Here is a 25,329-nt window from a genome sequence, read left to right as displayed (position 1 = left end):
GTCAGTGGCCAAACAGATTTGTGGCAAAGTCAGACTGTGGATAATCCCTGTGCAACAAGTGTGTGCAGGCTCCTCTCATGCACCACTCACACAGTGCATAGGTGGCACACTGGTGGCACTCACACATAATACTCCTACAATGCGCCACTCACACATAATACTCAAATAACGTGCTGCTCGCACAGAATACTCACATCATGCACCACTCACTGATTAGTACTCATAACATGTGCCACTCACATATAGAACGCATATCATGTGTCACCAACCACCCGAGCTGCCACCTCACCAACCACCCGAGCTGCCACCTCACCAACCACCCAAGCTGCCGCCCACCAACCACCCGAGCCGCTGCTGCCCCACCAACCACCCGAGCCGCGGGGGGCGTGGCCTAGCAGGAGATGTGAGAGGACGTGTGCCGGACCTCTCCTGATGCCCGAACGGTGAACCGGTAATATTAGAGACGCCGCCGAACGCCAAGTACCTGGGAAGGAGCTCCGGAGTGTCCGGGGAGCGGAGGGAGCCAGCAGCACTGCGAGAAAACAGCGGGATGACGCGCAGACGGCAAAAAGAGCTTGGGATGGCGGGCAGCACGCGCTCCCAAGATGGCGCCGGCAGCGCTGTAGAAGAGGCGGCAAAAGCAGACGCTGCCTATCAGAGGAGGCTTGAAGTGATCGCCCGGCTGGAACAGTTTTCCAGGGCAGAAAACTCAGAACGGCTGGTGCAGGAAGCCGGTGGAGAGGTAACAGGAGAAGAGAGAGACTCAGGGGAGCGAATGGATGTGAGGTCTGGGGCACAGGCAGAGGGGATGGTGAGCGGTTCCCCCATAACAACTATTACAGTACCAGTTATGAGGACTGATTCTTTGAATGTAGTAGCTGAGCCAACTCAGGAATATGCAGCACAAATGGGATCTGTGAGCAATGATGGGGCTGGGAAGCCGACCCTGAAAGATATATTTTCTGCAGTACTATTCTGTAAGACTGCATTAACAACTCTAACTGTCCAGGTGGATGACCTGAAGGGGGAGGTTGCCTCTTTTCGCTCGGCTATGCACAAGATGGAGGGGAGAGTTGAAATGCTGGAGGAACGTGTGGGAGGTGCAGAAGATCAGATTGCTGAACTGGCAAAAAGAGAGAAAAAATATGTCCAGCGCATTGCCGAATTGGAGCCTAAAACTAATGATTTGGAGAATCGTTCGCGCAGGAACAATTTGAGAATTATTGGTGTGCCGGAAAAGGCAGAAGGAAACAACCCCACTGATTTTATCGAGACATGGCTGAAAACTAAGGTTGGAGGGGACAATCTCACTAAATTATTTGCGGTAGAGAGAGCTCACCGGGTGCCGACCAGACCTCTACCCCCTGGCTCCGCCCCACGGACCTTTCTAGCCAAAATCCTAAATTACAGAGACCGGGATATTCTACTAAGAAGAGCCAGGAATATGGAGGAATTAACTATTGACGGCAACCGAATATCTATATACCCTGATTATTCCACAGTTGTACAGAAGCTCAGGATGAAGTTCGGAGAGGCTAAAAGATGCTTACGTGAACTGGGTCTGACTTATTCTATGCTGTATCCGGCTAAACTGCGTGTGGTGGCCATGGAAAAGGTCCACTTTTTTCAAAATCCTGAAGAGGTGTCTCATTGGCTGGATTTGAATGCAAAACGTATTGGAGCAGAAAAGACCCGCTGAGGAGGTTCAGAAGTGAACTTCTGACTATTGTGATAGTTTTGGGAGGGGAGGAAATTTGAGTTGTTGGTTGATTCTGATATATTATTAGAGGAATCTAATATGTGGTTCATGTGTGTTAAAGTTGTGTTTGGCGGCGCAACTGTTTCTATATTCTGTTTCTAAAGGGCGGGGGGAGGAACGACCGTAGGAGAGTGATAAACCTATTGGGGATAGGTGTCGGCTTTTGAGCCACTGCTGGGATTGCGACAGCGCGTTCCCCTTTCTCATACAGAGAGGGAGTAGGAGACTATAAGTTGAGTGGTATAAGTTCTGGGGGAGGAGGTTATTGAGGGAAGGGAAGGGTAAAGGGAAGGGTAAGGGAAAGGTTTTGTTTGTAACAATGAGGACTTGGGGGGGAGTTTTGGATAGGTGGGCTCAGGTTGGGGGGGTAAGGGAGACCAACGGAAGGAAGTTGAGAAGTTTCACCATTATGCAAAATGATGGGAGATAGAGTTAAAATTTTGAGCTGGAACATTAGGGGTCTATCGAATGATACCAAACGTAATGCTATCTTGCAATATATTTTGAAGCAGAGACCCTCGTTAATATGCCTTCAAGAGACTCATTTAGTTAAAGAAAAAACGCGTTTATTGCAGAAAAGATGGGTGAGAAAGGCATATCATGCGACATTCTCGGCCTATGCTAGAGGAGTGTCAATACTTGTACATACAAGTGTAGCGTTCGAGGAGGTAGAGGTGGTAATAGATAGTGATGGACAGTATGTATTCCTTGTGTGTAAGATATATGCTAGACTGTTATGTGTCGTGTCAGTGTATATTCCTCCACCGTACTCAGGGAAAAAACTACAGGAAATCCTAAATATATCTGGCAGGTGGGGAGGAGTTCCATTGCTCATAATTGGGGATGTGAACAATATTATTGATGATCACTGGGATAGGGGGCAACATGCTACGTTGAGGAAGGAGGGGAATTTAACAGCGTTTGGTAGCTATTTGAAAGAGGTGGCATGGAGGGACATGTGGAGAGTTCGTAATAATGACATATACTGTTTCTCCTGTTATTCGGCGACATATGGCTCTCTATCCCGTATTGATATGGCTCTAGGTAATGAAGGAATGGATAGGTTGATACAGGAGGTAGACTATATGCCTAGAGTAGTGTCGGATCATAGTCCATTGGTAGTAACACTGCAAATTGAAGGCCCTGGGGAGATGGCTAAATTGGGTTGGAAGATTAACCCCTTCTGGCTACAAATTCTTGACATGGGAAAGATCGGGGAAGAGATAGGGGAATTTTTTAAATTTAATGATAGCAGTGCTGCGAAACATGTGGTTTGGGATACCATGAAAGCTTATTTGAGGGGAATATTATCTAAAGGGATATCTAGGCATAAAACACAAACAAGGGAGTCTGACAAAGTTATATTGGAGGAATTGAAGGCAGCGGAGGCTGCATTGAGTAATTTACGTTCTCAGGACGCCATGAACCGTATGAAGATGGCTCAGGAGGAGGTTAACAAATTACACTTACGCAAAGCAGAGGGCGAGAGCTTTCCAAAGAGAGGCCTTTTATGCGGAAGGGGAGAAGGTGGGTCACCTGCTATCAGTGGTGACGTCTGCTCAGAGGGACTCGACGCACGTGCATGCTCTGGAATTAGAAAATGGTAGCATTGTAACACAGGGGCCCAAATCTTGGAAGGTTTTAAGGGATTTTATAGTAAATAGTATGCATCACACACGGGACAGAGGGAAGGTGAAATTGACAGATTTCTAGAGGAGGCGAATTTACCTAGGCTGGAAGCTGAGGATAGAGATTCGTTAGATAGGCCGCTTACGGTGGAAGAGTTGGAGGGTGCCTTGAGGTCAATGGCGGGGGGGAAGGCTCCGGGGGCTGACGGCGTCCCTGTTGAGATCTATGATGTCCTTTCTGAAGAGTTGTTGAATAGATTGTTGGGGGTTTTTGAGGAGTCACTGGAGAGGGGAATATTGCCTGCTTCCATGAGGGAGGCCACTATTGTGGTCATTCCTAAACCCGATAAAAACCCACGGTTGCCGGAGTCATACAGACCGATATCACTCCTGACAACAGATGTTAAGATTTTGGCTAAAGCCTTGGCGAACAGACTGACTCGGGTGATAGAGAAGGTGGTTCATTCGGACCAATCCGGTTTCATGCCTAATAAATCCACTGCCATTAACTTGAGAAGGTTATTCCTCAATATGCAGATACCGGCGGAGAATGCTGGTAGGAGGGTGGTAGTTTCCCTTGATGCACATAAAGCCTTCGATAGTATAGAATGGCAATACCTATGGTTGGTTCTGGGCCGCTTTGGGTTTGGGCCAGTTTTTGTGTCATGGGTGAGGCTCCTGTACTCCTCTCCAGTGGCTAAACTTAGGGTGAACAATGCACTGTCGGAAAGCTTTCAACTGTTTCGAGGTACGCGGCAGGGATGCCCGGTGTCTCCGTTGCTGTTTGCTCTAGCGGTGGAGCCTATGGCAGCGGCTATCAGAAGGTCTCAGTGAGTAAAGGGGTTTGTGTATGGGAAAATGGAGGAGAAAATTGCTCTTTATGCCGATGATATTTTGCTTTTTCTTGAGGGTCCTGGGGAGCCTTTAAGAAATGTGATTTCATTAATTGAAGGATTTGGGCAGATTTCTGGATTGATTATCAACTGGGATAAATCAAGTGTTATGCATGTGGATAGGGAAGTGGATTGTACGGGGGAGGTGGAGCAGAGTACGAAATTAAGGGTGGTGTCGCAATTTAAATATCTAGGGATCCAGGTTTCTCTTCCCTTAACTAGATTTGAGGAGCTTAATCTTGAGCCATTAATAAATAAATTACGCGCCAAAATCTCAGCTTGGAATAAGTTGCATCTGTCGGTGGTGGGTATAGTAAATCTCCTTAAGATGGTTGTGATGCCACAGGTTTTGTATATTTTGCATAACTCCCCGGTATGGATCCCTCTGACCAGATTTCGTAAACTAAGATCATTATTTGGGGAATTGGTGTGGGGTGGGAAGAACCCTAGAATTAGGCAGGTGATACTGCAGAGACCTAAAGATGAGGGGGGACTTGCCCTGCCTAATCCCTGGTTATACTTTTTATCTGCGCAGAGCCAGCATCTTAGGGGATGGGGGGAAGGACTTGAGAAAGGGCAGGGGCATAGCAGCCTGGTACATATTATTGACATGTGGCCCTTGGGTCAGGGTCTAGAGGCAGGTCTATTTAAGAAATTGGGAACTTGTTTTCACACCATAAATTTAACCCTTTCGCGACATGCGTACGGTGCATGTCGGGTCCCCTGCTTTGATGTGCGCTCCGGCGGTGAGCGCACATCAAAGTCGCGACATGTCATCTGTTTTGTACAGCTGACATGTGCGCGCAATAGCGGCGGGTGAAATCGCTATTCACCCGCCGCTATTAACCTGTTAAATGCCGCTGTCAAACGCACACAGCGGCATTTAACTACCGCATCCGGCTGTGCGGGCGGAAATGACGTCATCGCTGACCCTGTCACATGATCGGGGGTCGGCGATGCATCAGGAAGGTAACCATAGAGGTCCTTGAGACCTCTATGGTTACTGATCGCTGGTAGCTGTGAGCGCCCCCCTGTGGTCGGCGCTCACAGCACACCTGCATTTGAGCTACATAACAGCGATCTGATGATCGCTGTTATGTAGCAGAGCCGATCGGGCTGTGCCTGCTTCTAGCCTCCCATGGAGGCTATTGAAGCATGGCAAAAGTGAAAAAAAAAAAAGTTTTTAAAAATGTGAAAAAAATATTAAAAATATAAAAGTTTAAATCACCCCCCTTTCGCCCCATCCTAAATAAAACAATAAAAAAAAAAACCTACACATATTTGGTATCGCCGCGTTCAGAATCGCCCGATCTATCAATTAAAAAAAAGCATTAACCTGATCGCTAAACAGCGTAGCGAGAAAAAAATCTGAAACGCCAGAATTACGTTTTTTTTGGTCGCCGCGACATTGCGTTAAAATGCAATAACGGGCGATCAAAAGAACGCATCTGCGCCGAAATGGGATCATTAAAAACATCAGCTCGGCACGCAAAAAATAAGCCCTCACCCGACCCCAGATCACGAAAAATGGAGACGCTACGAGTATCGGAAAACGGCACTTTTTTTTTTTTTTTTTAAAAGCAAAGTTTGGAATTTTTTTTCACCACTTGGATAAAAAATAACCTAGACATGTTAGGTGTCTATGAACTCGTAATGACCTAGAGAATCATAATGGCAGGTTAGTTTTAGCATTTAGTGAACCTAGCAAAAAAGCCAAACAAAAAACAAGTGTGGGATTGCACTTTTTTTGCAATTTCACCGCACTTGGAATTTTTTTCCCGTTTTCTAGTACACGACATGGTAAAACCAATGATGTCGTTCAAAAGTACAACTCGTCCCGCAAAAAATAAGCCCTCACATGGCCATATTGACGGAAAAATAAAAAAGTTATGGCTCTGGGAAGGAGGGGAGCGAAAAACGAAAACACAAAAACGAAAAAGGGCCGCGGCATGAAGGGGTTAATTCATAAGGTATGGCAGACGATTAAACGTATATGGGGGGTTGTGAAATTCACTGAGTTTTGGGATAACTCCTCTTTTCAAGAATTTAATCATATGGAAGGAATGGGAGAGTGGAGGGAAAAAGGCATTGGGTTAATAGGTCAGTTGATTCATAACGGGAATCTTAAATTTTTTGATGTGTTGCAGCAGGAATTTCAGTTCCTGGGATTAAAGTTGTATCAATATAGACGGGTTCAGCACGCATTTCAGGCACAAAAAAAGAGAGGGCCTATAGTGATTCAGAAGGATCTAATGTTGGACTTTATATAAAATAACAACGGAACAAAAGGGGCAATATCCGAAGTATATGGCGATTTACTACATACCTTTCTAATGGATTACCCTATTAAGGCCAGAGGGAAATGGAAGGCTGAACTGGGGCAAATAGACGACGATAGGTGGGAGTCTATATTGGAATTGGGAGACTGTCGCAACTATACGTGATAAATAGGGCCTACAGGACACCTGATATGTTGTTTAAAGCCGGGCTGAGAGATGACTCTGGGTGCCCCAGGTGTTCCCAGTCTCAGGCGGGTATACTGCACATGTTGTGGTTGTGTCCCAGATTGTTTGCATACTGGGTTGTAGTGCTGAACCAGATAGGGGTGATTTATGGGTGTTCGATTCCTCGGGATCCGGTGGTTTGTGTACTTGGGTATGTGGAGGAAATCCTGACCGACGAAACTGCCAAAATGGCAATTGCTAGATTATTGTTCATTGCGAGAAAGGTGATTGCAAGGTATTGGATCAGGGAGGAACCTCCTACTAGACGAGAATTTATTGCACAGGCGAATCATATTGTCCAGCTCGAAAAAAGCATATATAATAAGAGAAATAGGATGGGGTTTTTTCAAAAGCTGTGGCAGCCATGGCTGGACGGGAATAACTGAGGGGTGGTGGTATAATGATGCTAATAGTAAATATGTATGTAATGTTTTTTCTCTTCTTTCAAAGAGTATTGTATGGTTGGGGTTGGTCTTCAAGGGGGGAGGGGGGTGGGTGGTTCTGTTTCTTTAAAAATCAAAAACACTAATGTACCGTGTTATTTAAATGGATTTTATTGTATTTCTTTTGCACAATAAAAATATTTGGTTAAAACCACCCGAGCCGCTGGCGCCCCACCAACCACCCGAGCCGCTGGCGCCCCACCAACCACCCGAGCCGCTGCCGCCCCAACAACCACCCAAGCCGCTGCCGCCCCACCAACCACCCGAGCCGCTGCCGCCCCACCAACCACCCGAGCCGCTGGCGCCCCACCAACCACCTGAGCTGCTGCCGCCCCACCAACCACCAGAGCCGCTGCCGCCCCACCAACCACCTGAGCTGCCACGTCGCCACTGCCACAGCTGCCGCCTCACCAACCACCCGAGCTGCCGCCTTACCAACCACCCAAGCTGCCGCCTCACCACCACCAGTGCTGCAGCACACCGACCTCCTGTCTCTTCCCCATTATCCCATAAAATGTAAGTCCGCAAGGACAGGGTCCTCTCCCCTCTGTACCAGTCTGTCACTGTAAATTTGTTTACTGTTAACGATATCTATAACTCTGTATACAACTCCTTTCTCATGTACAGCACCATGGAATTAATGGTGCTATATAAATAAATAATAATAATAATAATGTGCCACTCACACACAGTGCTCATACACCAGACACGTGCCACACAACAGTCACTTGCTGGACAATTGCCATACATGCACCACTCATGCACAATATTTATGGCCTGCCCCACTTACATGCTGGAAAAACGCCACACACCAGTCACTTTCAGGATGGGCACTATACATGCACCTCTCACATTCTGGACATGCAGCATGAATCAGTCGCTTGTAAGACAAATGCTATAAATGCATCAAAGTATTTAAAAATGACTGACATAGCAGATGACTGCTCATAATAAGCTGTCATGTGTGTATATGAAAAATAACACTATTTCTGGCCATTATATGGCTTGTATCCTGCATTAAGCACCAGTTTTCGCAGGCTGTATGTCTTTCAGCTGTCTCTGAGCTAGTGGGTGGAGATTAGCTACTATAATGTATCACAGACACAGAACACACAGACATGAGGCATTCCTGCTCTTCTGATTCTATGAAGGACATTTTCAGAAGCTATAGCCACATGGACATCATACAGCCATATTGAGCAGTGTAGCAGTGAATCCAGCAATGATGTGAGACTAGAGGCTGCAATATGATATGAGGGTCTATGCCTACTGCCCTCTACTCCCCCTACCAATCTCATCTCCATCGTTTTCAATAGGAATCAGTTATCTGATCCCTAAAGGACCCGGAAATCTCCCTCTCTTTAACAAAGACAGATTTTAGCAGTTTTACAGAGTGAATAATCTGCTGAGGAGCCGAGGAAAAAAAAACTAGGTGCTAGAGGGGGGCAGAAGTGACTCAACAGTGGAGAAAAAGAACATTTCTATTAAATATATTAAAAAGATTCTAATATTCACTTGTGCAATAGATTTATTTCAACATTTGAAACAGTGACCATTGAGTGAATAGTGAGAAGAGGCGTACGGTAGTATACAGCACATAACGGTACCACAATGGACATACATAATGGTAACCAAAAGACAAGTTATGTCATAAATATAAAAAATAAATGAATAGAAAAAATGCATAAGGAAAATAAAAACTTGAAAAGTGCACGTAAATAACTAATTTCAACATGATCACTATTTCTTGCTAAAATTAAATGTACCTTTGCCGCACCAATCTGTTCCTTTCGGAACTTCTCCAGGGGGGATATTAGAACGTCATTGGCATTCTGGATCTGTAAAATAAAAAAATAAAAAAAACTTGAAGCAAACAAAATCTTAAAATAAGTTAAATTGCTTTTTTTTCCCATTTCACATGGCAGTTTACCCAGCTTCTACAAAATTTAGCAAATCATTAATAATTAGCAAAAACAAAAAAAAAAAAGTAGAGTTTTCATATGAGAGCAATGCAACCAGTTATGTCAGGCATCACCAAGGTATTATTGTGTAGCGCAGAAATATTTTTAAATTTGATGGTGTGGTCAAAATTTTTTTTTTGTACAGCCAATAGAAAAAAAAGTCAGTGCAGGTTTTCTAAAAAAAAAAAAAAAGAATTAAAAAAATGCATATTCATCCTTATTCTACTTTGTAGAATATTTTATTGATTTTGGAGGGTACACTGCAATATATAAGAAATTAAAAAAATGCAGATCATTTTTTATGAATGGCTCTGAAAAGATTACAAACTCAGAGAATCAATCCTCATCTCACCGATTTTTGCTGCCCAAGTTCCGAACATGTTTTGGTCCCCTACAGTTTATACTTCCTAGCTCCGTCTCTATACAGGAAAGGCTAGGTATCACTGACCGGCTTCAGGGGTCCCCATTGTGTCCAGCAGACAATTACTAGACTTTTCTGTGTATAAAGATGGGTCCATGGGGCAGAGACCAATTCGAGAACACACCAAGGTGAAAATAGGAGTTGCGGAGGATTAGTGCGGTGCTTCTTTTACCAATTCTAAGCCACTGGTAAAATAAGAAAAAAAAGTTACCGCACCCCTCCACGTTTCTTCATACAGAAACTTTTTTGGAAAGTTATAGCAATATTGCTTTATTATAGGTTATCCCTCCTAAGAAAACATTTTTATTTTACCTTTTTTTTTGTAAAGTTATATATTGGGTGAGACCACCTCTTAAGACATTGGCTTTGATTCATCAAGACCAACAATTTTCTCGCCAGCCGTGATGATGGGGCATGTAAGAGTCTGGCGAGTGGAGTGCACCGCCATGTGCCACATCAGACTGGCGTAGGGAACGCCACAGCTCGTCATGAATTAGACGAGCTGTGGTGTCACACCCATACGCAATCCCCATCCCGTCCCAACTCTATCTCATCTTTGGTTGGGGAAAAAAACACCAAAAGTGGCAAATTTTTGGTGCAATTCCAACTTTTTCAATTTAAGCGAGAAGAAAAATTGCTTTAAAGAATCGGTGCCATAGTATGTATACCAAAGTTATATTAGGATAGGTGATACCTTACTAATCGCTTGGGGCCCAACTGATAGGACCACCCCAGTGTTCCAGAGAGAATGGCTCTGAATACAGCACAGGTCGAGCGTGAACACACAGTGCCTATGGGACTGCTGGAGATGGCTTGACCTCCACTCTATTCCGACAAGGATCCATTCTCAAGATTGCAGAGAGTCCCAGCGGTCAGATCCCTAGAGATCAGTAAGTTATTCCATTGCCTACAGGTAGGGGATAACTTGAAGAGTAACTAAACTTTCATTACATTTTTTGTTATAATTCTGTCCAGCATAGAAACTTCTATCAGTCCTGATAACGAAGGGGCATAGGCTCTTTTTCTTTGTGGAAAGTTGAATGTGAAGTCAAGTTGTTAAAAACATTTAACATTTCTTTCTAATGATAAAATCCATAAAATATTCAGCTGTTAAAAAAAAAAATAATATTCATAAAGACGAGAAAAAAAAAATATTGCGAGAAAACAGATGTACTTTCGACATTGTTTTCTGTGAGGCCCGACTATATTTCAGAACCTATTTTTTCCAATGACAGCCCCTCTCGGCATCACAAATCTCACTTGGCATGTAAGTTGCACTCATGTTTCATATACAAAATATTGATTCCAAATATAGATTTCTTTCAAGTTGCACAATAAATTTAGCGCCGAGTTGACAGATTTGTGGATAGGCCGTCGACAGAAATAGAAGCACCAGAGCATTTAGTTGAGAATGTGTGACCGGTCTATAATATTCGAGTCATGAGCTGGAATTCTTCAGAAAAAAAAGGCATTTCCTGGCTTTTATGAACTATCCCAAGGAGAAAAGGCAGAACTTAGGCAATTTATCACTAAAAACAATATTAATGAACTCCGAGAGGGGCAATGACCTTTACTTTCCCCCACTTGAATGTAAAAAAAATACATGGCTAGCTGGCCTGGGAAATGTGACTAAAAGAAATATGACAACCAGCAGATCTGCCTTAAACATGGTCTTCTAATAATTAGGCATCAAGAACATGGCCGATCTGTTTTCATGGAGCCAATAAGACTCCATACTATGGAGTAGATGGCACTCCTTGTGCACTCACATGGCACTGTAGTACTGTCAATCTACCCTAAAATCATAAGGCCTCCAAGAGAACATGCCATGATTATTTTTTTGTTTTATGTATGATATCAGGGATATATGGGTTTACAGTAATGCTCCGTAGACTTCCATATGTGCGGCATAACGGCAGCGAAAACTCAAACAAGTGGCCAAGAGAAGCCTAACCTTCCAAACCAATGACCAGATTGGATTGGTGTAGCATGGATGGTCAACACCAGGTGCAAGGCAAGTAGTGCACGTCATAAAACAGTAATAGTGACCCCTTAAGAGAACGGGTCCCATTCCAAACCCCTGAAAAAAAAAATAATGCTTACTGTATATTCATCTTTTTCGAGAGACTAAGTCCTTTTCTCCCTTGCACAAAGATCACCTGGGTACATTGCATTAATGTAATTGCACCGTATATACGGTGGTACTAATGTCTTGTAGGCCATGGGCCTACAGGATAAAAGTCTACCACAGAACCTAACTGTATCTATGTCAAATTGAGACCAACATAGTTCAAAGAGGTGCTCGTTTGAAGACATGGGACATCTGGCCAGAAGTTCGATCAGGGCGGGAAGAAGTAATGTGACTAAGATGACTAGTACAATAGGCAGGTCCTCAGACCTCAAAGTTCTCAAAGTACGAGGTTTCAGCCTCATGACTCTAGAGTTATTGTACCTTTAAAGGAAAGAGAAAGAAAATGACAAGTAACAACATGGATGGCGTTAACCACGGAACTCATGAAAACACCATTTGGAAGCTTGAAGACCCAAACAGAAGATAAAACATTCCTGAGGTACCTTCTACATCAGAGGTGTCAAACTGCATTCCTCGAGTGCCACAAACAGGTCATGTTTTCAGGATTTCCTTGTATTGCACAGGTGATAATTTAATCACCTGCACAGAATGATTCCAGCACCTTGTGGAATGCTAAGGAAATCTTGAAAACACTCATGGTTTGAGGCCCTCGAGGAATGCAGTTTGACACCCCTGTTCTATATGGTCATCAGGAGTTAAAATCAACACAATGAAGCATAACATAACCATAAATGGAATTGATGAGAAGATGACTGTGGTGCCCACATTAGGGCACTGGCCAGTCAAACTATATTTCATCTACAAGTTGTAGAGATAACATATTTTTCTTTAATTAATGCAGTTTAATTTTATCTCACCAGGAGAAACACTACGAATAGCCGAGACCATACAAGGTAGCAACAGTGACTTAACGTGAACACAATATTCCATCACGATCTGTTCTAATAAACATTTGCTAAAGTGTCCGGATCTGTCCAGCACAAACTCACATTCCTCGTCTTAAAGGAACAAAAACATACACATTATTTTATCCAATCAGCATCTTTCCTGGCAAATGATGGCTGATATATTCAGTCATCATGTGCCTCCAATAGCTGCAGGTGGAGCTGAGCTCTGCCAGCGGCTGTTAATCTGTTAAATGCCACTGCCAATCTCTGACAGCGGCAATTAACATGCAAAGGCAGGGGGACGAGTCGTTCCATGCTCACATTGGGGTGCCTGTGATTGGAGAACGCAAATGGATTGCTATGACAGCCAGGATCTGCTGATGACCACCATGCCAGTTATTATGATTCTCCTGTAAAAGCCAGTCTATAGGCGTTCATAGGAGATCGTAATTTTCCCTTTACATAGGAGGGCGGATGTGTAGCACAAGCGATCAGACAATCTCAGCTTGAAGTCCCCTAAGGGGACTAATAAATACAGTGGAAAAGTGGGGAAAAAAAGTTATTAAAAAAATATGAACAAAACTATACATGTTTGGTAACAGTACTCATACTGACCTGGAGTGCCATATTATCAGGTCAGTTTTACCATATAGTGAATTTCGTTAAAAAAAAAAAGAAAATACACTTTTTTGGCAATTTCGATGCACTTGGATTTTTTTTTCCTGTTTTTCAATACATCACATGGTAACATCAATGAGGTCATTTTAAAGTACAACTGGTCCCACAAAAAGCAAGCCCTCACACAGCTATATTGATGGAAAAATAAAATAAGTTCTGGCTCTTGGAAGACAGGGAGTAAAAAACAAAAATGAAAAAAAAAAAAACAAAAAAAAAAACGAGAAATCGCCACCAAGTAAGGGGATAGGCAATGTCAGATTTTCCCAAGCCATATTCAAAAACATAATAAATTAGAGGAAGGGGACCTAGAATTCATATACAGAGATAATGACCATGTTGCTGGAAGTCCAAAATAAATGTAAGTCATATTCTAAGCAGGTAAATAATGGAGGTCGCAAATGGAGAATGAGTTTTAGGTACAGAATATAGCCGGTCAGTTATAATAGTTTATCGCAAATATATGCTACGAACAGATGAAGATTCCTACTACCTGGGAAAGGGAAAGGAACATATCCTAACCAAGTGGAAGATCCAGAAATAATCCAGGACAATGGAAACAACTATACAATGAGACAGATAGATAGATATTCGATATAGATAGATTGGAAGTAGCAATCCTAACAGTCAATGTCGACCCTTTATCGAGCCTTGTCACATGACTTAGGACAAAAGCCAAACCAGAATCTCAATTTGCAGACACTGTTTCGGGGTTCTGCTCCTCGTCAGTGCAAAGTGGAGATCTGGTTTCTCTCGGCATTTTTAGAGTTTTTCCATCCATAAAAAGTAATGAGAAAGTGAAAAAAATGCAACGGTGTTTATGATGAATAAAACTAGCTTTATTAAACATGTATTGTAGACAACGCACATGTGCCATCCCCACCCAAAAAAAACAGCGAAAACGCAAAAAAACTGGGAGTTTTGAAGGTGTTTTTACTGCCAAGAGACTATGTTTTGCCGGCTGAAAAAAAACCGCAGCATGTGAACATAACCTAAGGCTGTATTAAATTAGCACTGAGTTCTACCAGCCCTTTATAGTTATAGGCTTTTAGACCATGAGAGTTGTGTATGATAGATATGGTTAGGGTCCCATAAAAAAAGGTTGCTTTGTCATGGCTGGTGGGCACACAGATGGAGGGGAACCCAGCAAGGATGGATGCAAGTCGAAACACAGTAGTACAGATAATGGAGCATACAAAACACAGAACACTAGAGTCTCAATCCCAAAACACAGGTGTGTGTCTAAATGGGCCTTAAATTGGTCTAAAGAGATGATGACTTAATTGATCCATTGCAGGCAACTTGTAAAACTCAACGTGGAGCACAACAGAGAGCAGCGGACCCGGGGGAAAGAAGCGGAGATCGAGATAGCTGAGAAAGGTTAGCCCATATATAAGCACATGTGCATAAGTCCTCTATTATTTTTATATTTTCTGGAGTCCTGTCAATTTCTGCATGAAAGATACATAGATAAAAAAGAAGAATATTAGAGCAGCACAAGAATACATAAGAGAGGAAAAAAGAAAAATCGGGTGGAAAGCCCCCCAGGCATAGATCAAACCTCAATTATAGAAATCCAAAAAATGGAGGCAGCACATCATTCATAGTGGAAACTATGAATGGTGTGCTGCCTCCATTTTTTGGATAGATAGATAGATAGATAGATAGATAGATAGATAGATAGATAGATAGATAGATAGATAGATAGATATTAATATGACAATATGGCATGCGTAAATGAGTCAATGTATTTGTATATGAGTCACCCCAACTATGAGGTTTATTAATATATAAAACCTTTATGCGTAAACGAGAATAAACAGAGTTAAAATCTCCACATATAAAAGATAAATAAAAAAAGGATAATCCTCGGTTCTATAGTAGATCTATTCTCAGCAGTACAATAATGTTTTCTATGGGGCGGAATACAGAACTAAAGTGGAATGCAAACAATGAAAACAGGAATATTAGAAATTCTGAAAATGATTTTAACGGTAATAAAGAGAGCACTAAAAAGTGACGGGAGTTTTAGAATCTTCTAGCCTGTGCTAAGTGGGAGCTGCCATTTCCCCATTTCTCATTGTGGGCTTTATGGCGCCAACATGCTGAGAACAAAACAGGTTCATGAACGTGGAAACGCTTTTTATGATACAAATTAAAAGAATTCCTTTAAAGATTATTTTTGTTATTACTGTAGGTAGTGAGAGCAAAACCGATCGTACCTGTAGATTTCCTGCATTCTGTTAAATACCATTCCCAGCATGCTTTGTCATCTGTCTAAAGCCAACTAAGCATGCTGGGAATTGGAGATCAAAAGCAGATGTTGATAGCAAAGGATTCTTTACACCTGGGTAACTACAAGACGATGTGTCATAATATCCAACAAAGAACACAAATTCTAGCAACAAAATGGTGCTTTCTTAATGTATTTTCTATTTAATACCATATAGATTACTATTTACTATATTTTGAAGGGAAGGTAATAAAATTTTATTTTAAGCTGCTAGAACCTTTTACTTCTTAAAAGAGAATGCGCATAATACCTCGATTACTTCTGTCCAGAGTGCTCCAGGCAGATCCTTCCCCTGTGGATGCTGCCAATAGTCCAAGTCTTCACACCACCTCGTGCCCTCCAGTCAGCTGTACCAGCACTCCGCTGGGACCTGAGGCTTCGTGGACCTACCTGACGAGGTCAGCCTAACAGGTTGATTGCTTTTTCTTTTCCTCCAGAATTTTATTGAATTTATTTAACAGGCTTTGGGCTTGATCTGGAGCCATGGCGACTTGATGGATGAATGATCTATAGACTAAATCGATCTTGTGCAAGCCTAGATAGGTCCACCAGGATCTTCTCCACCATTATCTTTATAGTATGAAGCAATCGAGATGCTGGTCTAGATGCTAGTTGCTTCTATTTTTCTGACCATGACGTCCTTCTCCACTGATTGCTCTCTTCGTATGATGTGTCCACAGTAGGTAAGTCGTAGCTTGGCGATCTTTGCTTCAAGTTTCATGCCTGACTTGATTTGTTCCAAAATTGATTTGTTTGTTGATCTTGCCATCCATGGTATTGATCACACCCTTCTCCAGCGCCACATTTCGAAGGCGACAATTCTTCTGTTTTAGGTTTCGCATCCCTATGTTACCACAGAAAAGGCTACACTATGTACGAGCCGTGTCTTCCTCACCGGTAAAATGTTCCTCGATTTGAAGACCTTCATTGTTGATTTGCCCATAGCCATTCTCCTATTGACGTCCGGTGTTGTTGCTGCATCTTGAGTTATCATTGATCATGATCCTAATAGGTTGAAGTCCTTTACAACTTCTAGTTCATCGCCGTCCATCTCAAATGATTCCCGGTCGTACCTGGCAGTAGTCAACACCACTTTTTGACGACGGGATATTTCTAGCATTGCAACTCAAACCATTTTTTTCCTACCTTGAAGCCTTCCTGGGTCCGTTACTCTAATGGTGCAAATCCTCTCCCCTCCATATGCCCTAAAGCCAGCTGCTCCCACATGAAGCTGGGGTTTGTATATCCACCAGAACCTGAGGCTTTGTGGATCTACCTCCCAAGGTGAGCCTAAGAGATCGATTGCTTTTTATTTTTCCTCCAGAAACCACGCCACTCTTGTCTACAAGCTATTTCTGGCATTGCATCTCAACTCATCTTTTTTCCTACCATGAAAAGCCTTTACAAAGGAAGCAGTCAAGCCAAAAGGTGAAGTGCTCACGGTTTAATTATGCAAAGCAGCCTAAAGACACCCCCCCAAAAAATAATCCTGAGAGTCCCACCTCTCAATTAAGGTCATAAAAATTAGCTCTGAATACAAAAATGTCGCCATCTCTGGAACAACATGGCAAATTTTAGAAAAGTAAAAAACAGAATGCTCAGGGGAGCAGCCGGAATAAACTGGGCATTTTTGACCCAGTGAAATCACGAGTGGGGGAGGACATGACGTTTTCTGTTATAAGGCACTAACTGTAAATTCAGCCTTGATTTTAAAATGTATAATTTTCATAATCTATAAAGAAGCTGACTGTGGTCACGTCCTTCCCAAACTAACATAAAAAAGGTTAATGTCTGGTGCAAAAATAATTTATTAAAACAAAAGTCATAATATTAAATTCAGCATCATACTTCTTGGAACAATATATTTATCAGATTTGTTTTTCTACTTTAATTATTTTGTAACCCGTCAAGTCAAGATTTGTTCATACACTAAGCAGGGATCCAAAATAACAATTTCCCTTTAATCGTGTGACCTTCGTGCTCCGAAGTTGTAAAATCAATGCAGAGGACAAGACGTCCCTCTGTTTATAACATCTACAAATCAAACCGGTCCCATCAGGAAGATATGGCCGCTCGCCGGAACATGGTAATCCTTGATCTTACTCTGTTAAAGGCCAGACTTTACAATAAACCCCAGTTTTATATGCTCGCAAATATTGCTAAATCCCAGATCTGACGTCAATCAAAAAATGTAAAATAAAAATCAAACCCCGCACGTATACCACCGCACAAGCAATACTATGCCCCCTCATAAACATGGTCTTCAAAGAGGAAAAATGAGTTTCTCCTCGCTGCTGATAACATGGTCAGACCACGAACCAGCCATAGCGCAGATCACAATTATACCTTATGCCAGTAACTTTTATACAACACTCAATCTGTATCTATTAGCAACAAATAATTTAAAAAAATACATTTAGCGCAAAAAATTGATTAAAACAATAGGTCATTTTTAGATCAACTATAGGACAAAACAAAAATATTTGTGCTTGACAAAATAAATACACAAAATATCTAAAAAGAAATATAGACAATAAAATATAAACGTCTTTGCAGCTTATACAGACTTTAAAATCTGCCAACCTTGGATAGATACAGGCTAAAGATATTAATGGAGCTGAATTTCAACACTTTTTTTTTATTATCCCTGACAATTTAAATATACAGTAAAATCTCTAAGTAAGGCAAAGTGACGTACAGCCTCCGGAATAGCTTGAAGGCCTGTCAGAAGGTCAAAAGTGGGCAGCTTCTGCTTATTTTTTATTCTTACTGCTCCCCTGAGTATTCCGTTTTTGTTTTTTTGTAAATCTGTCATACAGTTCCAGAGATATGGGCCTTATTATTCACTGTTCATGTTTAATGTTTTTTAAAGGGGGCGTGTCTCAGTGGGTAATTATGCAGAGCAGCCTAAAGACACGCCCTAGAGGAGCCTGTGAGCCGCACCTCCTTAGTAATGACCATAAAAAATTAGCAGTCAAAAAAGGCTCGTATCTCTAGAACCGTAGGACGGATTTAAAAAAAATAAAAAATGGAATACTCATTAAAAATGGAATACTGCCCACATTTGACCTAATGATGGATCCTATTTAACAGAGAAAACTAGGCTCCAGGCTTTGTCCTGATAATGCTGAATTACTACATGGGTCACCTCAGATTCCCCGTAGAACTAGGGCAGCATCTCGAGTCTCCCGGCGGGCATGTTCATCAAGGAGACTGCTACTTAAATAGTCAATCAAGGCTTTCATAGTAGATTAAACCATTTAATAAGCCGCTGCCTCTAGTACATTACTATTGTGCCGCTTTCCCAGCCTACCAGCACATTACACTTCCTGTCACTGGGCTTTTGATATTTCAAGTGGTTCTAATAAACTGCCACAAGGGATTTCTCATAAATCATTCACAGATCATTACTAGGAATGCTTTTATATGGCAGGAAGAATATTTTCCAGCCCGTTTCCTTCTCTTGTGAAACCTTAAATACTTCATTGAATTATTTTCCGCAGACACTTAATTGCCGGCTGTGTTGAATCGACAAGACGGTGAGAAATGCCCGCGCACGGTATTAATGCAGGTTTGTGCCGCTATGTAGATATTAGATAACGCGGCACTTAATGAAACCTCTCAATTACAGCACATATTATCATACGGAGATAGCCGGCAAATAGATGACTGCTCCAGTTAACCACTCGGTAACCGGAATTTTTGGTTTTCCCATCAGGACCAAATGGGATATTTATGGCTTTAAATTCTACACAATTCTTAATGCATGCGCAATATATGGCCATAGTTGTTATTCTTTATTTCAGAGTGACTTGTGTCCGGGTTTGCTTTTTCATTGTAAATTTTTTTTATTTATTTTTTCAGCTACACCATTTTTGAAAAAAAAGAAATTAAATTACAAAAATAAAAAATGTTGATAAAAAAATAAAATTACAAAAATAAAAAATTACGATACAATTTTTTTAAAAAATTATGATTTGGAACGCTATGAAAGAATCATGGACTCTTAGGGTATGTGTCCACGTTCAGGATTGCATCAGGATTTGGTCAGGATTTTACATCAGTATTTGTAAGCCAAAACCAGGAGTGGGTGATAAATGCAGAAGTGGTGCATGTGTTTCTGTTATACTTTTCCTCTAATTGTTCCACTCCTGGTTTTGGCTTACAAATACTGATGAAAAATCCTGACCAAATCCTGATGCAATCCTGAACGTGGACACATACCCTAAAGTATTGAAAAAGACGCCGCCAATTTTACCCACATCCAGGGATCCAGGGTGTGATCAACCCTTTTACAACTTGGCAAAGTTTTTGTTTTTTCCTTCCCCTACTTCCAAGAGCCATACATTTTTTTTTTACCAGACACCATTCATTTTACCACGTAATGTAGCGAAAAATGAGAAAATAAATCTGAAATGGATATGAAATGGTAAAAGAAAAATCTAATTCCGACTTTCCTTGTGTACGACATTTACCTTATGGGATGGGTTATAGATTTTGACAGATTGAACTTTCCACGCTAATTATATAACTTTAAGGTATGGTCATATGAGCGTATAATAGATCATTCAGTTTCACCCAGAAAACTATTTTTTCTCACTTGTCATATATAATCCGTAGCACTTAGTCATTTACAAGACAGAATTGCAATGTAGCCATAAAAATGGATTGTTTTTGTGCACCCATAGACTTGAATGGGTGAGGCTCATCTGATTTACAGAAGAAACTAGAGGACGATGCCATTTTTTTTTCAAACAGTGAGAAAAAAAAAATAGCTTGTTTTTGCACTGCCCCAATGAATAACATGGGTCTGAGTGCTGATCTTTTTATTTACCGACAGTATCCAGAATAAAAATATGGTCAAGTGAACAAGGACTTTGAAGGATCCCCACAGACTGGAATGGACGAGTTTTACAAAAAAAAACACAAAGATCTGTAAATAAAATAAAAAGCTGATATGCGATTACCGGTACTTCTATAGGTCAGTGTATGTCTGCTTGATAAATAGCACATGGATGGGCAAAACACGTGTCAATGTAGCCACTCAAGCTCCTATCTATCTAATATCTATCTATCTATCTAATATCTATTATCTATCTATCTTCTATCTATCATCTATCTCATATCTATCTATCTACAAACATGGTCAAAATTGTTGGTACCCCTCGTTTAATGACAGAAAAACCCACAATGGTCACAGAAATAACTTGAATCTGACAAAAGTAATAATAAATAAAAGATCTATGAAAATGAACAAATGAAAGTCAGACATTGCTTTTCAACCATGCTTCCTCAGAATTTAAAAAAAATAAAACTCATGAAATAGGCCTGGACAGAAATGATGGTTCCCTTGACGTAATATTTTGTTGCACAACGTTTTGAGGCAATCACTGTACGATTCCTGTAACTGTCAATGAGACTTCTGATCCTCTCGACAGGTATTTTGTCCCACTCCTCAAGAGCAAACTGCTCCATTGTCTCGTGTTTGAAGGTTGCCTTTTCCAGACGGCATGTTTCAGCTCTTTCCAAAGATGCTCAATAGGATTTAGGTCAGGGCTCATAGAAGGCCACTTCAGAATAGTCCAATGTTTTCCTCTTAGCCATTCTTGGATGTTTTTAGCTGTGTGTTTTGGGTCATTATCCTGTTGCAAGACCCATCACCTGCAACTGAGACCAAGCTTTCTGACACTGGGCAGCACATTTCTCTCTAGAATCCCCTGATAGTCTTGAGATTTCATTGTACCCTGCACAGATTCTAGACACACTATACCAGACGCAGCAAAGCAGCCCCAGAACCTAACAGAGCCTCCTCCATGATTCACAGTAGGGACAGTGTTCTTTTCTTGATTTGCTTCATTTTTCCATTTGTGAACATAGAGCTGATGTGCCTTGCCAAAAAGTTCGATTTTTTTCTCATCTGTCCATAGGACATTCTCCCAGAAGCTTTGTGGCTTGTCAACATGTAGTTTGGCAAATTCCAGTCTGGCTTTTTTATGATTTTTTTCAACAATGGCGTCCTCCTTGGTCGTCTCCCATGAAGTCCACTTTGGCTCATACGAAGGACAGATGGTGCAATCTGACACTGATGTTCACCTTTAATCTGTTTAGAAGTTTTTCGGGCCCTTTTGTTACCATTCGTATTATTCGTCTCTTTGATTTATCATCAATTTTCCTCCTGTGGTAATGTCCAGGGAGGTTGGCTACAGTCCCATGGATCTTAAATTTCTGAATAATATGTGCAACTGTAGTCACAGGAACATCAAGCTGCTTGGAGATGGTCTTATAACTTTTACCATTAACATAATAATAATAATCTTTACATAGCGCTAACATATTCTGCAGCGCTTTACAGTTTGCACACATTGTCATCGCTGTCCCGGTTGGGGCTCACAATTAGAAATCCCTATCAGTATGTTTTTGGAATGTTGGAGGAAACCGGAGAACCCAGAGGAAACCCACGCAAACACGGGGAGAACATACAAACTCCTTGCAGATGTTGTCCAATGTGGGATTTGAACCCAGTGCTCTCCACTGAGCCACCGTACTGCCCTGTTAACATGTCAATCTAATCTCCTGAGACAACTCTTTCCTTCGCTTCCTCTGGTCCATGTTGAGTGTGATACACACCATGTCACCAAACAGCACAGTGAGCATCTGTAGCCCTATATACAGGCCACTCACTGATTCCAAGATTGTAGACACCTGTGATGCTAGTTAGTGGACACACCGTGATTTAACATGTTGTTTTGTCACATTATTTTCAGGGGTACCATCTTTTCTGTCCAGGCCTATTTCAAGAGTTTAATTTTTTTTTTTAATTCTGTGGATGCATGGTTGAAAAGCAACGTCTGACTTTCATTTGTTCATTTTCATAGATCTTTTATTGATTATTACTTTTGTCAGATTTAAGTTATTTCTGTGACTATTGTGGGATTTTCTGTTATTAAACGAGGGGTACCAACAATTTTGACTACGTGAGTATCTATATATTATCTATCTACAAACAAGAGACTACAGCAGACCCTAAGCACTAAGATGTCTGCAAACAATGAATAAATGAAGTTTGGATGCATTAATGAACATAGAATCTATATATAAAGCTGAGTATGTGTGTGTGTATGTATCAAGCCTCGTTCACTCCACATAGTCACACTCACTCCACATGCAAAGCCCTGTCTGCACAGCCCACATTGTTAATGCACACGGGCAGAGACACATTCACCTCAAAAGCCACCCTACAAAACTCACCGGCTGCGATGTCCCAACCGCTGTGAGCTACAATCAGGGCCACCGCCTTCACAGTATTAGGCCGGCGTCACACTTGGCGTAAGACAATACGCCACGTATTATACGTCCGTACTACGGCCGTAATACGGAGAAATGTTCCCAAAATATTGATCCGTAGTCAGGGTGTTTCAGCGTATTTTGCGCATGGCATCCTCCGTATGTAATCCGTATGGCATCCGTACTGCGAGATTTTCGCGCAGGCTTGCAAAACCGACATCTAATGGATTTATGTGCTCAAATGTTAGGGAAAACATATATACAGTATATATATATATATATATATATATATATATATATATATATATATATATATATATGTCATTGTGACACATATATATATATTCTGTATTTAGATTTCAATCAGCGCGATCTATGTGAAAAGCCGGTAATTCAATTGCCGGCTTTTCATTTCTCCTGCACAAACCCGACAGGATATGAGACATGGTTACATACAGTAAACCATCTCATATCCCCCTTTTTTTTGCATATTCCACACTACTAATGTTAGTAGTGTGTATGTGCAAAATTTTAGCGCTGTAGCTGCTTAAATAAAGGGTTAAATGGCGGAAAAAATTGGCGTGGGCTCCCGCGCAATTTTCTCCGCCAGAGCGGTAAAGCCAGTGACTGAGGGCAGATATTAATAGCCAGGAGAGGGTCCATGGTTATTGGCCCCCCGTGGCTAAAAACATCTGCCCCCAGCCACCCCAGAAAAGGCACATCTGGAAGATGCGCCTATTCTGGCACTTGGCCACTCTCTTCCCACTCCCTGTAGCGGTGGGATATGGGGTAATGAAGGGTTAATGCCACCTTGCTATTGTAAGGTGACATTAAGCCAGATTAATGATGGAGAGGCGTCAATTATGACACCTATCCATTATTAATCCAATTGTAGGAAAGGGTTAAAAAACACACACACACATGATTTAAAAGTATTTTAATGAAATAAACACAGCGGTTGTTGTAATAATTTATTGTTCTCTCAAATCCATTTGCAGTCCCTCGCTTGGCAACATAATAAACGCACAAGATACATACCTTCTGATGTACTGTCAGGTCCAACGATGTAATCCATCTGAAGGGGTTAACTAATATTACAGGCAGGAGCCCTGCTATAATGCAGCTGTGCTCCGTGCCTGTAATCCCCAGCGAATGAATGAAATGTAGGTCAATGACCTACATTTCATTCATTCGCGGTGAGGCGCCCTCTGGTGGATGTTCTCATGAACTGCAGCCTGGGAACTTTTTCCCACGCTCCAGGTCATATGAGGACATCCACCAGGGGGCACATCACCGCGAATGAATGAAATGTAGGTCAATGACCTACATTTCATTCATTCGCAGGGGAATTACAGGCACGAGCACAGCTGCATTATAGCAGGGCTCCTGCCTGTAATATTAGTTAACCCCTTCAGATGGATTACATCGTTGGACCTGACAGTACATCAGAAGGTATGTATCTTGTGCGTTTATTATGTTGCCAAGCGAGGGACTGCAAATGGATTTGAGAGAACAATAAATTATTACAACAACCGCTGTGTTTATTTCATTAAAATACTTTTAAATCATGTGTGTGTGTGTTTTTTAACCCTTTCCTACAATTGGATTAATAATGGATAGGTGTCATAATTGACGCCTCTCCATCATTAATCTGGCTTAATGTCACCTTACAATAGCAAGGTGACATTAACCCTTCATTACCCCATATCCCACCGCTACAGGGAGTGGGAAGAGAGTGGCCAAGTGCCAGAATAGGCGCATCTTCCAGATGTGCCTTTTCTGGGGTGTCTGGGGGAAGATGTTTTTAGCCACGGGGGGCCAATAACCATGGACCCTCTCCTGGCTATTAATATCTGCCCTCAGTCACTGGCTTTACCGCTCTGGCGGAGAAAATTGCGCGGGAGCCCACGCCAATTTTTTCCGCCATTTAACCCTTTATTTTAGCAGATACAGCGCCCAAATTTTGCACATACACACTACTAACATTAGTAGTGTGGAATATGCAAAAAAAAGGGGGATATGAGATGGTTTACTGTATGTAAACCATGTCTCATATCCTGTCGGGTTTGTGCAGGAGAAATGAAAAGCCGGCAATTGAATTACCGACTTTTCACTAACACCGCTGCGTATTTCTCGCAAGTCACACTGCTGGTCCGTGTGGAATCCGTATTTTTCTCGCCCCCATAGACTTTCATTGGCGATTTTTTTGCGAAGTACGCTGACAAACGCAGCATGCTGCGATTTTGTACGGCCGTAGAAAGCCGTATAATACTGAACCGTAATATACGGCTAATAGGAGCAGCCCCATTGAGAATAATTGTGCCGTTTGTTATGCGAGTTTTACGGACGTAGTTTCTGCGCTCTTACGTCCGTAAAACTCGCCAGTGTGACGCCGGCCTTAGTGTGCGGCAGGCACAGGCCACATTTAGCTCCGACGTGTCTAGAATGGAGTTGCTCTTGGGAAAGGGAGGAGCCTCATGAATTACACC

The 25,329-nt window shown here is 41.8% G+C and overlaps 1 protein-coding gene across 3 annotated transcripts in view; it reads right to left on the bottom strand.

Annotated features, from left to right (window-relative positions):
• Window positions 1-25,329, bottom strand: part of ARHGAP42 (Rho GTPase activating protein 42) — a 326,179-nt gene that overhangs the window by 169,958 nt on the left and 130,892 nt on the right. For all 3 annotated transcript variants that reach the window (XM_077298474.1, XM_077298472.1, XM_077298473.1), the window contains exon 4: window positions 8,994-9,065. In XM_077298474.1, coding sequence (XP_077154589.1) covers window positions 8,994-9,065 — 72 coding nt within the window. The remainder of the gene's footprint in view (window positions 1-8,993; window positions 9,066-25,329) is intronic.

The sequence above is a fragment of the Ranitomeya variabilis genome, chromosome 3, assembly GCF_051348905.1.
Source record: "Ranitomeya variabilis isolate aRanVar5 chromosome 3, aRanVar5.hap1, whole genome shotgun sequence".
Lineage (NCBI taxonomy): Eukaryota > Metazoa > Chordata > Amphibia > Anura > Dendrobatidae > Ranitomeya > Ranitomeya variabilis.
The sequence above is the reverse complement of the archived record's forward strand: the minus strand, read 5'-3'. Positions and strand labels throughout refer to the sequence as shown.